Below are 12,507 nucleotides of genomic sequence, written 5' to 3'. Positions count from 1 at the left end.
GACTAATGGGGAGAAGGGGTGTCCTTTAATGCTGAAAGTCCATTAAATTGAATGTAACCTATATCGGCGCCCCATCTGAGTTCAAGCACTTTCTTTTAACTCCTCTATCACTGTAGGGTTTAGTGTGTCACCATAATTGGGCAGAAGGCACCCAGCAGCGTGGGAATGCTCACTGGGCAGATGGAGGAAGGAGTCAGACTAAGATAGAGGTGATGCCACCCCTCTCCTGTGAAAGGATACTTCTTTATAATAAAGTGAGGATGGACTACCTGCTTTCATTACAACTCTTACAATCACTTGTCATTTCATATTGTATGGATTGCAAAACTATTCAATAAAGTCACAATTCTGAAATAAGAGAAACATTCTGTATACAGCCTGACTGCACAATAGCTTGAGGTAGACTCAGACTGAAACAAAGCAAGTCTACCCCTACATAATCAAAAACGAGTGCAATATGAAATGCTCATGTGGCATTTGAGATGTCTGAATCTTTTTTGAATTTTTTAAACTATTACTAACTAATACACTGAATTATTATTTGTCCGCTAAATCCGAAATCCATTCTATCAAGGTCCATTAAATCAAGGGCTTACTGTAATTTGTTGGCGTAAATCCTTATATGTCAGAATTGTGGAAACATGCTGGCAAAATAATAGTGGGTAATAATTATCTAGAATGTAATAACAGTAAAACAGGAACTGTATATTATAAATAGTTGGTAGAATAATGCGTCAATCCTGAAGAAATCAAAAGGTGACATTATTGTAAAAACGAATTAGAAGCTTGATATAAAACTATCAAAAGTACTTCATTAGGGGTCTAAATATTACGGTAAAAGTGTAGGCCAGGTGAGCATTGCTAGTAAGTAAAATGTAAATGGGAACTTGGCATCAATATAGTTTCCAATAGTCTCAAAGATTCTGAATCAGGTACAGGAGGTTTGAAATTATGATTTTTTCATATCACCTGCATATCTAACCCCCCCAATATTATGGACTTGGTCATATTTTTATCATTCTATTATTACTATTATAATTAATTGCTGTTTCCCCATCAGCAAGGTAGTGCCAGGAAACAGACAAAGAATGGTCATATTTTTATTGCATGAAAAAATTCTTACCTTCTGCATCTGATAATGAATCTTGTAGTTACATGATGTTAATGCCAAGTTTTCTTCTTTAATTATTCCTATTTGTGATCATCATCTGATCTACATTATCAGCAATATTATCCTGTAATGTCTTGAAATGACAAGGAGTGATTAATAAATCAAGTAATAAATTTGAAGAAAATTATATTCATAATTCTATTGCTATTACTTTTGTGTAGCTTAATGACATATGCCATATCCAAAAATGCAAACCAGCATGCATTTCATAGCATTATATATATAATTTGGCTTAATTCATACTTCCGAGACATTTTAATCAACTAATGGCTCATTTAGCTTAATAACACAACCTATCATCTTGAGAATGTCAAACAATATCTGCCATTATAAAAGTAATGCAGATGAATATCTCCTTTAATGTCACTTTACTGTGATTAGATGCAAGTAATATATATCTATAACACTTTATACAAAACATATGTGCTATCTTTCATATAAATTAATAATAACACATACGTTTCGTCAGCCAGGCCTCGCTGACATGTCAAACTTTTTAGTGGAAACATAGTTCTTTTGAAAAAAAATTTCTTTTTCAATCCTACTGTCATACCATACATTTCTCATATCTCAAATAACTTTGTAAAATATATTATTTTCTTATACCATAATTTTTTCTAATCATTTACTGTTCAGGGCAAGCAAACGGGTGCCTATTTGTTTCCTGAATATGTTCTAATAATATCCGATATTTTGACGGGGTGTCCCCACTTTTCAAACCTGGGGAAAACTTAAACGATACTATTTAGTGCAGGGGGTATCTAAGTGGGCCCCACCAAAATGTTTGATAATACAGCCATAAGAATACCAGACCCTCCAGAATTCATTCATTTTGAAAACCTCCCTGGTTCTGTCTGGATCATTTGTGGTTGTGGAAGAAAACTGAGGAATGTACAAATTTTCTCCCAAAACCTGGATTATGTCACATATACAGAACAAATAGTCCTGATCTGGGAAGAAGTACAGAATCCATCCCAATCCCAATACACTTCCACATTAATAAGTATGAGTTTGGGAGAATACAGTACGCTGTATTTTCAACTCATTAACTTTTGTTACAGCAGTTTCCATTCTAGATTATGGACATTTCCACTGATTAGTGGAATTAACAATGAGCAGTTTTTCTTCCAAAACTTGGAAAATCACAAATCTGAGAAGAAAACTAAAAATACATCCAAATCCCAACAGCCCTCCACACTAATCAATATGAGTTTGGAACATAACTTACAAAATATTTTCATACCATTAGCTTTTGTTAAATGTATTTTCCACTCAAAACTTTTTCAGTGGTTTTAGAAAATTTTTACTGAATGTAACTATAAATAACTAGCTACTATTTGGCAGAATTGTCTCATTATTACAGATGACTGCACCTACCTTCATTTGGAATGGACACATTCTCTACAGGACTTTTTGGTTCTACTAAATCACAGTCTCAAATTGAACAAAAATATATCCATCATAAATCTATACCAGTTTCATACACAAAAACAAAGAGGTGTTTAATACAACCTGTGAATATATGCGAGACAGGACAATTCACCGTTGCAACAGTGAACAATCTAACATATATAATCCAATAAGCATTTATCCATATACCCTTCAGCATTACTCAGATCCTGTAAACCTTAAAATAAAACTTACAAATCAAACCTACATTATAATCATCTACGAAATGACCTGCAAAAACTGTCACAAAAGCAACAAATACTTCCAGCTTTCTACTCACCCATTCCATTCGTCTCATTTTATTGGCAGGGGGTCCGTTATCCCAGTTGGCTCTTCCTTCATCTCCAGGTGATCCCTGAAACAACCTCCTATGTTAGCCATACTTTTATGTACCACTAAAGGAAGCAGATTCCTAACCCTGTAATCTTTACAAGTTCTACTCATCTATTTCTCTGGGGCCCGTTCTAAGAAATTCCTCAAGGAGGTGGCCAAGGAAAGAGTCTTTATAACTGGTGAACTCCAGTACCTCTTCTTAGCCTTTAGAGCTTCACCCTTAACAGGCCACTAGCAGAGGGCAACTCTACTGCAGCATTTCCAGAGGCTTCTACTAAATGTTTTTACCATCTACTTCTACGTAATGTTCCAACTTTCTTCTACCCAATGCTCTGTCATACGTTCCTACCTACTTCTACCTAATGCACCTGCCTAATGATTATTAGGTTCAATAGGGTTGAGGGACAAGTTAACTGGGAGGTAAGTTTGAATGGAGAAAAACTGGAGGAAGTGAAGTGTTTTAGATATCTGGGAGTGGATTTAGCAGCAGATGGAATCATGGAAGCGGAAGTGTCACAGGGCGGGGGAGGGGGCGAAGGTTCTGTGAGCACTGACGAATGTGTGGAAGGTGAGAATGTTATCCCGGAGAGCAAAAATGAGTATGTTTGAAGGAGTAGTGGTTGTGCGGAGGAGGGTGGATGTGTTGCAAATGAAATGTTTGAGGACAATGTGTGGTGTGAGGTGGTTTGATTAAGTAATGAAAGGGTAAGAGAGATGCGTGGTAATAAAAAGAGTGTGGCTGAGAGAGCAGAAGAGGGTGCATTGAAATGGTTTGGTCACATGGAAAGAATGAGTGAGGAAAGATTGACAAAGAGGATATATGTGTCAGAGGTGGAGGGAATGAGAAGTGTGAGACCAAATTGGAGGTGGAAGGATGAATTGAAAAAGATTTTGAGCAATCAGGGCCTGAACATATAGGAGTGTGAAAGGTGTGCATGGAATAGAGTGAATTGGAACGATGTGGTATACCAGGGTCAATGTGCTGTCAATGGATTGAACCAGGGCATGTGAAGAGTCTGGGGTAAACCATGGAAATTTCTGTGAGGCCTGGATGTGGAAAGGGAGCTGTGGTTATCGGCACATTATACATGACATAGAGACTGAGTGTGAACGAACATGGCCTTTGCTGTCTTTTCCTAGTGCTACCTCACGCACATGCAGGGAGAGGGGGTTGATATTTCATGTGTGGCGGGGTGGCGACAGGAATGAATAAGGGCAGACAGTATGAATTATGTACATGTGTATATATGTATATGTCTGTGTATGTATATATATGTATACATTGAGATGTATAGGTATGTTTATGTGCATGTGGACATGTATGTATATAGATGTGTATGTGGGTGGGTTGGGCCATTGTCTGTTTCCTTGTGCTACCTCGCTAACATGGGAGACAGCGACAAAGCAAAATAAATAAAATATAAATAAATTATTAGTTGGGTTATTCTTCGTCTTTTGCCTGGCACTACCTCGCTGACACAAGAAATGGTCATCACGTATGATAATAAAAAAATATATACATATATAACAGTTAACGAAAAGCCCAAGTATGTAATCATGCACATGCAAAAGACATGTCAAACAGATTGTGGAGCTGTACAGAAAAAGGAGCCCGGGAATACCTGGTCTAAAAAAAGAAAAAGGGATATATGTAAGGATATGTTAGGTAGAGTATGCATGATGGAAAGCCGGCATTACGTTACTTAATCAGTGCACTAACTGATACAAGAACAAAAGAGTGATTAATGGATATGAATTTGCAGAGAAGGGGAGCTGGTGGATTGTCTGATAATTACTTGATGGAGGTAAGCTTAGGTAGGATGAGGGTGACGAGTGAGTGAGCTTGTGTGAAGAGATACCGCGGGATATAATATACACAATGACAACAGATGAAAGTTAATGGGTGGAGTGATCCATGAATACCAACTTAACAGAGGTATCTAGAAAAACACTGCTTATATGTGGAAGAGAAGTGTGTGGCATATCATAGGAGCCTTCTTAAAATGAATTGAGGTCACCAGTGGAGTGCGACAGAGTTCTATGTGGGACAATTACTCCTCCTGATCTATGTAAATGAATTGCTTAAGGTATGGACTTGTTCTGGATTTTGTTTGCAGATAATGCAAAGGGCAGGGCAATGCTTTGAGATTCTCCAAAGTTAGCTTCATACATGTTGATGAAGTTCAACCTAAATAAATGCAATGAGGATGGGTCCCCATGAAAAAAAGGCCTCGATATGATTATCAGCTAGAACAAAAAAGCTCAATGAATGTGTTCATGAGAAACACTTGGTGGTCAACATCATCCCCAACTTGTCACCAGAGTTCTATCTTCAGCAAGTAGTAAAGGAGACCAACTGTCTGCTACCAAATATTAGAATAACATTCAAGTTTAAGGTAAAGCAATTATTCAGCAAGCTGTTTATATAACACATAAGGCCAATATTAGAATAAGCTTCTCATGTTTGGTCACCATGAAAAAAGAAGCACAAGGAGCTAATAGAGATGGTTCGATAAAGGGCAACAAAGATGGCACCAAAATTAAAACAGCCGAGTTAAAGGGAATGATTAAAAGTCTAAATCTGTCCACATTACATGAGAAAAGAGTGAGGGGTGACCTGATCACAAGCATTCAGTTTTTAAACCATATCAATGACAAAGACATTTACCACTCTCTTATTCAGCTCCTACACCTTCCTCCAGACCCCTGCTGCTTTCTCTTGTGCACCTCCAAATCACTTATACACCTTCCTGTAAATAATGCTCATTCATTTCCCTTTTCTCGTTCACTAGAAACTTAAATTCCTCACCCATCACTCACTACCCTTTCTTATCTGTCCACCTGCCAACCACTTCTCTAGCACTTGTGATCAGGGCTTACCTAAACACTTCTCATTTTTTCCCAACTCCATTAGCTCCATTTACTCTTACCTTTTCCCATTTTACATTAAATCTCTCTATGTATCTCTTCACACAAGCCTCTTTTTCAAGTTCACTCACTTTCACCACTCTCCTCCTAACCATATAATTTCAACTTTATAAATTAAAGCCTCTACAAACCCTCACTTCACCAAGAAATGATCAAACCAGCTGATCCTCTCAGTAAAGTCACATCCAAGAATCTCTCCATCACACTCCTATCAAGAAAATAATGCTCACTTACCATCATCTCTACTTACCAATGCACACCTGTTTATACCCCTTTTTCTACACTACGTATTTCAGCACACAAACTCCACAACTAAAAAATCATCATTTACAAACAAAAGCATTTAACAAAAATCTAGGACCAAAAATAGTGCAACACATTATCAACACAGACATTCATGTACAGCTGATGGCTAACTGTATGAGCCTCAGCTGTAATGCATGAGCTCACCTCTTCAAAATGTTAAAATTAGATATGTCATATAATGCAATTTTCTAATGATTTAAAAATAACTTACTTTGGTCAAGACTGCATTTAAGATATTCAAGGCAAGTTTTGACTCTGTAGTCCCCATCTGCGTTAGTTGATTGACGGCCCCTATGATATTTGAAGCATCACCACCACCGCTTTCGGTCACAGCTCCACCAGAACCTCGAGGGGGAGGTACAAACCCATGCTGACTTCCCCCAACAGATCCTGGGGCCATACCACTCTCCCAGGGGCTAACCATCTGACCACTGAAACAAAAAAGGAAACTTTTCAGTCTAAAAAGCTATTTCTCCAACATAGAGACCTTATAAACACAGACAACTTTAAGGTATACAGTTATGACAATGGCTATGGCCTTCACCCAGGAGCATATTTACCCACAACACACATAAACTGTGACACCTCCCCTTTGGAGTCTGCCCTGTTGGCGTAAAGAATTTGTTCATGTGAAAGATGGCAGTTACACAGCAAAGGATATTTTTTAAATTCATGGCTACTCTTTCTAAATCTAATACCTGAAACTCCTTTACTTTCACAACCCTAAAAATTCAGGAATTTTCAAGTATAATCAAGAGTAGTCTTTAATACTTGAATGATATTCATGTCACAATAAAAAAAAATACATATGAGCCTCTTCAGGTTTTGAGGAACTAATGAATGTGGGAGAAGGTTAGGTAGCAGTTGTTATATGCGCAGGTATGGAGGGTGGAGGGAAGAGAATACAAATGCATGGGCCTATAGCAAGATGCGAAGTAAAAAGGGGTGATAATGAGGCTGAAGGTAGGAAAGGTAGCCGAGGTGGCTGGGATTATGGCTGAAATGCTTTAGTATGAGAGAAAATGAGACAGAGTGGATGCATATGATATGTAATTATGCATGGAAACAGAAGGTGGTGCCTGAGGACTGGATGAAAGCTACTACTGTTCCTTTATTCAAAGGAATGGTTGCTAAAAATGTATGTAGCAATTCAACAAGAATACATCTGTTAAGTATACCAGAAAAAGTGTATGCAAGAATGCTGAAATATAGTGATGAAAGTGATTGAATGAATGCTGAATACGTGTGGAGCAAGCGGGTTTTGGGTAAGGAAGGGCAAGTATGGATCAGATTTTTGTGGTGAAAATGACTGCAGAAAAATTATCACGAAAAAGATATACATAGCTTTTAAAAAATCTAGAAAAGCATATCACAAAGTTGAGTGGAATGCTTTATGGGATGTGTTCAGGATATGTTGTGCGAGAGATCTGTCGGATGGTGTGAAAGCCTTCTGAAGAGTAGCAAATGCATGTGTATGAGTGGATGGAGAGTCCAGTGAAAGTTTTGGTATACATGTGGGTATAAGGCTCGGCAGTGTGATGATGCCAAGGCTTTTTAACATCTATGTGGATGGAGTGAGGCAGTGAGGTATGGTGGATAGTGATAAAGCTTGTCTGCAGAGTTGCAAAAGGTTGTAAGTGTATTTTAAAGGGTGTCAGCATAGGCGATTAAAGGCAAATGCAAGTAAAAGTAATGATGTTTGAAAGCAAACAAAGTGAAAGCATAGATTTGGCAAAGCCCTATAGAGTGAAAGAAGATACAACCCAAAAGAGTGAAAGAAAAGAGTACTAAACTGTCTTGGATATGAGAAGGAGAGACTGGAGGAGTTGACAGAATTTAAACATTTAGGAGCTGTCATGGGTAAGTTTGGTGAAATGGAAAGAGTAATATGGCAGAGAACAGTGCAAGGCAGAAGAGTCATTGGGTCCTTTGATAAAATAAAGAAGAGCACAGTTGTATGAATGAAAGTGAAGAAAGGATTAAGGGACAGCATAGTCTCCCTACCATGACTTATGCAGCCTAAACATGGCATTGGAATGACTCACAGAGGTCAAGAATCTAGGCTGTGGAAAAGAGCTGCTTGAGAGGAGCATGTGGTATGACTAGATGGAATAAAGAAAGAAATGTGGTAAGGCAGGAAATGCAAAGGGAATGAACTGAAGGTGGTCTGGGCAAGTGGAAAGAATGCAAGATGGGAAGTTTACATGGAAAGTGTAATGTAGTACAATTACAGGGGTTGCTGTTTGAGCAAGACCAACAATGGCATAGAGAAATACGAGTGGAAAAGCAATGGAGGGGCAAAAATAGTGGAAGAATGTGTGGAATGGTGTATGTGAGGGAGGCATGTTATGATGGATAAGTGGAGACTCTTTTGCCATGACCACTCTCTTGATAGGATTCCCAGAAGGTACAGACATCAGCGATATAGATAGATAGTTCAGGACACTAACATCCAACTACAAGCACTTACAAACTTGGGCTTCCTTATCAGTGAAGGGCACTTCAGACAGCCAACAAAGACCTGTCATTTATGTGTAATCATCTATTTGTATGGTAAGGGGAGGGAGTCAAACTTATGGGACCCCATTTGTTAAGCATTTTCCATAATACAACTTATATTTCTGTATAGTGTTTGCATTAACCATGTCTTTGGTCATTCTATCTACTCATTCGCCATTGTTATATCATAAAAGTACTTCCTCATCATTTTTTAACAAGTCACTTAAAGTTCAGGTTAAGGCCTCTGGTTGTTCTATTCACACATTTCCCAGTGAACTGTTCACCTTTCTATGTCATCAATCTGTTTTTCAAACTTAATGGTCATGATCAGCTCCCCTTCATTCTTCTATCTTCCAAGCTAGGCAAATCTAAAATTTCTAGACTCTCCTGTAACCCAGTTTTCTTAATTCTGGTCCAATCTTTGTTGCCTTCCTGACCTCATTTGACTCTTAGTGCTTCCCTAGAAGTGCTAAACAAACTTGGCTTTACAAGTCTTCTTGGATCCAGTTAGGGCTGGGTCCAAGCTGCAAAGTTCAGTATTTGGTTAAAGAAGCCAGTAGAGGCTGCAGAATACAGGTCCACAGCCACCGATTCATTTGGCACTCTTCTAAATACTGTACTTTACTGCCTGGATCTGTAGGTTGTAAGAATGGGCTGAAGGCAAGTGGAAGTGGATAACAGGTTATAACCCTGGTCAAAGGTGCAAGTTATGTTAGGAAAGAACACTGGAAATGGAGAAGAGTAGGGTGGGATATTTATGCAAAAGCATCCAAAGCAAGGGTGATTAGAAATGGGTGAGGGAGAGTTAATGGTTGGGGTCTGGGTAAAAAGTTGTTCAACTAGGAATATGATAGCCTGCTAGGATGTAAATACAGTATGGTGTTGGTATGGAGTGGTATGTGGGAGTGTGGGTGGGTGTTGGTATGGAAGCCAAGTGTGCAGCGTGAGTATGGGGTGGGTGAAGTATGCTGTGCGAGTATGGGGTGGGTGGGTGTTGGTATGAAAGCAAAATTACTTTGTGGAAGAAGCTCAGTAGTCAAGTTAGTATGCTTGCTGAGAAGATAGAAGTATATGTACAAACAATATCAAAATAAGTTTACGATAGATCTGAAATATCTAAAATATTCGTATATTAACAAAACATCATACAATTTATCGTAATTACATGTCTTACATATCAATATCTAATTACCTGCCATAACTGGATGGCCCACCATAATTGGAACCACCGCCATAACTAGGAGCACTGCTGTATGCTGAACCTCCGCCAGGGTGACCACTACCATATGCTCCTTCATAAGTGCTAGCACCCCCATAACCCGATGCACTACTGTAGTGAGGGTTACCACCATATCCAAATGAAGCACCATAACCAGAAACATTTCCATAACCTGGAGCACTGCCATAGTCACTGCTGCTCCCAGTTCCTCCATCTCTGTACCTGCTACCACCACTGCTATGGTGGTAATCAACAACAGCTCTTCCTCCTCGCATGGTCCCTTACCTGAAAAAAAAAATTTTACAAACCTGTATTTAGAACTAAAGCATAAAAAAATCTACTTTTATATGTTTAAAATCTATTTCTTATATTCCACTGCAGGGTGCCATCTGCAAAATCTCCATATATTTTGGTAACTCATTTCACATTTAATGATCAAAACTAATCAAACACTGGAAAATGTGTCAATACCAAGCCATACAGTGTTAACTGCTAATCTTAGAAAACATACCCACCACCAGGTTGTCATTTCACCTTGGGTATGTTTTTCATTGTTAAATGATGTTCTTTTACTCACCATGAAGTATTCATATATTATCTATTATACTTAACTGCTGTTTCCCACATCACCGAGGTAGTGCAAGAAACATGAAGAATGGCCCAACCACTCTTATGCTCATACATATACGTAAACGCCCATATACATACATATACCTATCAACGTATACATACATATACATACACAGACACATACATATATACACATTATCATACATTCATACTTGCTGTCTTCATCCATTCTCATCGCTACCCTACCACAGAGGAAATAGTCCCCCCCTCCTTAAAGCGAGATAGCATCAGGAAAAGACAAAAAAAAAGCCACATTCCCTCACTTTCACTATAAATTTACAATTTCAGCCTTAAGCTGTATTTCAGCATTTCTGGAGATTATCTGATGCAAGAGGATCTTAAGTATTACCGGCACCCCAGAGAACAGTCACCCCAATTGAAAAACTCGGCATGTCCTCAAAGCAACAATACTGTTGCCACAAAACAGCAACTGCAGTGAGAACACCGAGGTTTTCCACTTGCTTGCAGTACTTACTTCACCAGATTGATGTATATCATCTATAACAATGCCTCTTAGTTGTGCTGCATACAACTGCACCAACCTAATGATGAAAAATGAGCTTTGGTAAACCTAACCACCAAATCAAACCCTATATAACCTAACCTAAGGTAAAGGAGAAACTGTCAGTACAGGCTGAAGTGTCATCCAAATAGGGCGCTGGTAGCTCTTCAGGTCTTCATTATCTGATAACTTTTTCTTTCCTCCGATCGACTGAGTCTATTTTCTAAAGCAAACTTTGTTCTGCCTCCTCATATAAACACACTTTATACAATCTGGATGGCATAGAGTGTTATTCTGGTGCACTTCAACTTATTTTGGGGTTTTGTCACAGCAGATATCAGTGTAAAGGTAGACACTTCCATCCCAGATAATACTCCTCCCCAAATTTCAGTTAAGCTGAATGGGGTTATGTTAGGTGTGGTTTGTTAATAATAGGTTAGGTATGCTTTAGTTAAGGTAGCTTCAGATTGGTTAGATGAGTTTGGTTAGATTTGATATTACCCAAGTGAAGGTAAATATTTGGGGCAGAACTGTTGGTAAACATTGTTACGAACTGAGGGGGGGGGTAACAGTCTAGCATTCACTTTGAAGCTCCATGATAATATGTTACATAATATACCCTACGGATGATTTAAGATCTTTTATGAATCATTACCGCATTCAATGTCCAAGAAAACAATCTAAAGAAAGTTACACCCAGGATCAAACATTCGAATTGCTGAAATAGTTACTTTGTTCCCATTACGGAGTCAAAATGATGCATAATTTCCCCTAACCAAAGAAAATTATCATACTTAATAAACATACCTATGAGAACAGGTCATATCATTAATTCTTCACAATTTCTCTCGATATCTCATGTTATGAAACACTAAGGGAAGATTTACGGCACTTCACGGCGGCCATGATGAATAGCATACAAACGAAAACAGTCTTCCAGCATCTCATAAGGAAGCAATTTCACTTACAACATGTCTTTCTTTAACTCCCGTTTCTTAATAACAAGATCTAGGAAAACCCAAGGATTGACAGATCTTCGCCTCGCTCAATACAGACCAGACATAGTTTAACAGAGAACCATAACCTCACAAATCAATAATTCTTCCACGCCACGTATAACATTATATCTTGCAAATAAATCTATGGCTTTACCAATATCATTACCTTCTTCTATTACTTTATTTCACCTTATCTTTGAAAGAAACTGACACAAATGTCCAAACGAGTTACAAACCCAGCCCCATAGTACTTTGCAAGACTCTTTAACATCAAGACCCTAGATATTGCGGTTGTAAGCACACATAGCCGAACCATAAGGAAACCATAGGTACATTACCTTGATGAATGGAACCAAGGAATATCCAAAAACAATGAGAAAACACCACTATGGGTGACCGGTATGGGAAAGTATAGTACCACAGAAGCGTGGGGAAGGAGTCAACTCGTTCCAATAACAAAGCCAGCCTTTTA

At 38.4% G+C, this 12,507-nt stretch overlaps 1 protein-coding gene across 3 annotated transcripts in view; it reads right to left on the bottom strand.

Annotated features, from left to right (window-relative positions):
- LOC139759961 (uncharacterized) overlaps positions 1-12,507 on the bottom strand; it is a 74,749-nt gene extending 62,242 nt beyond the window's left edge. For 2 of the 3 annotated variants that reach the window (XM_071682665.1, XM_071682663.1), the window contains exons 1-4: positions 12,374-12,507; positions 9,879-10,190; positions 6,399-6,618; positions 2,901-2,975 (exon numbers count right to left, since the gene is read on the bottom strand). In XM_071682665.1, coding sequence (XP_071538766.1) covers positions 2,901-2,975; positions 6,399-6,618; positions 9,879-10,180 — 597 coding nt within the window. In that variant the 5' untranslated portion in view covers positions 10,181-10,190; positions 12,374-12,507. Of the gene's footprint in view, positions 1-2,900; positions 2,976-6,398; positions 6,619-9,878; positions 10,191-11,844; positions 11,869-12,373 lie in introns of those variants that run through there. The other variant, XM_071682664.1, reaches the window with a different exon arrangement.

This window comes from Panulirus ornatus, chromosome 34 (genome assembly GCF_036320965.1).
Source record: "Panulirus ornatus isolate Po-2019 chromosome 34, ASM3632096v1, whole genome shotgun sequence".
NCBI classification, from domain to species: domain Eukaryota; kingdom Metazoa; phylum Arthropoda; class Malacostraca; order Decapoda; family Palinuridae; genus Panulirus; species Panulirus ornatus.
This window is presented reverse-complemented; position numbering and strand designations above follow the sequence as displayed.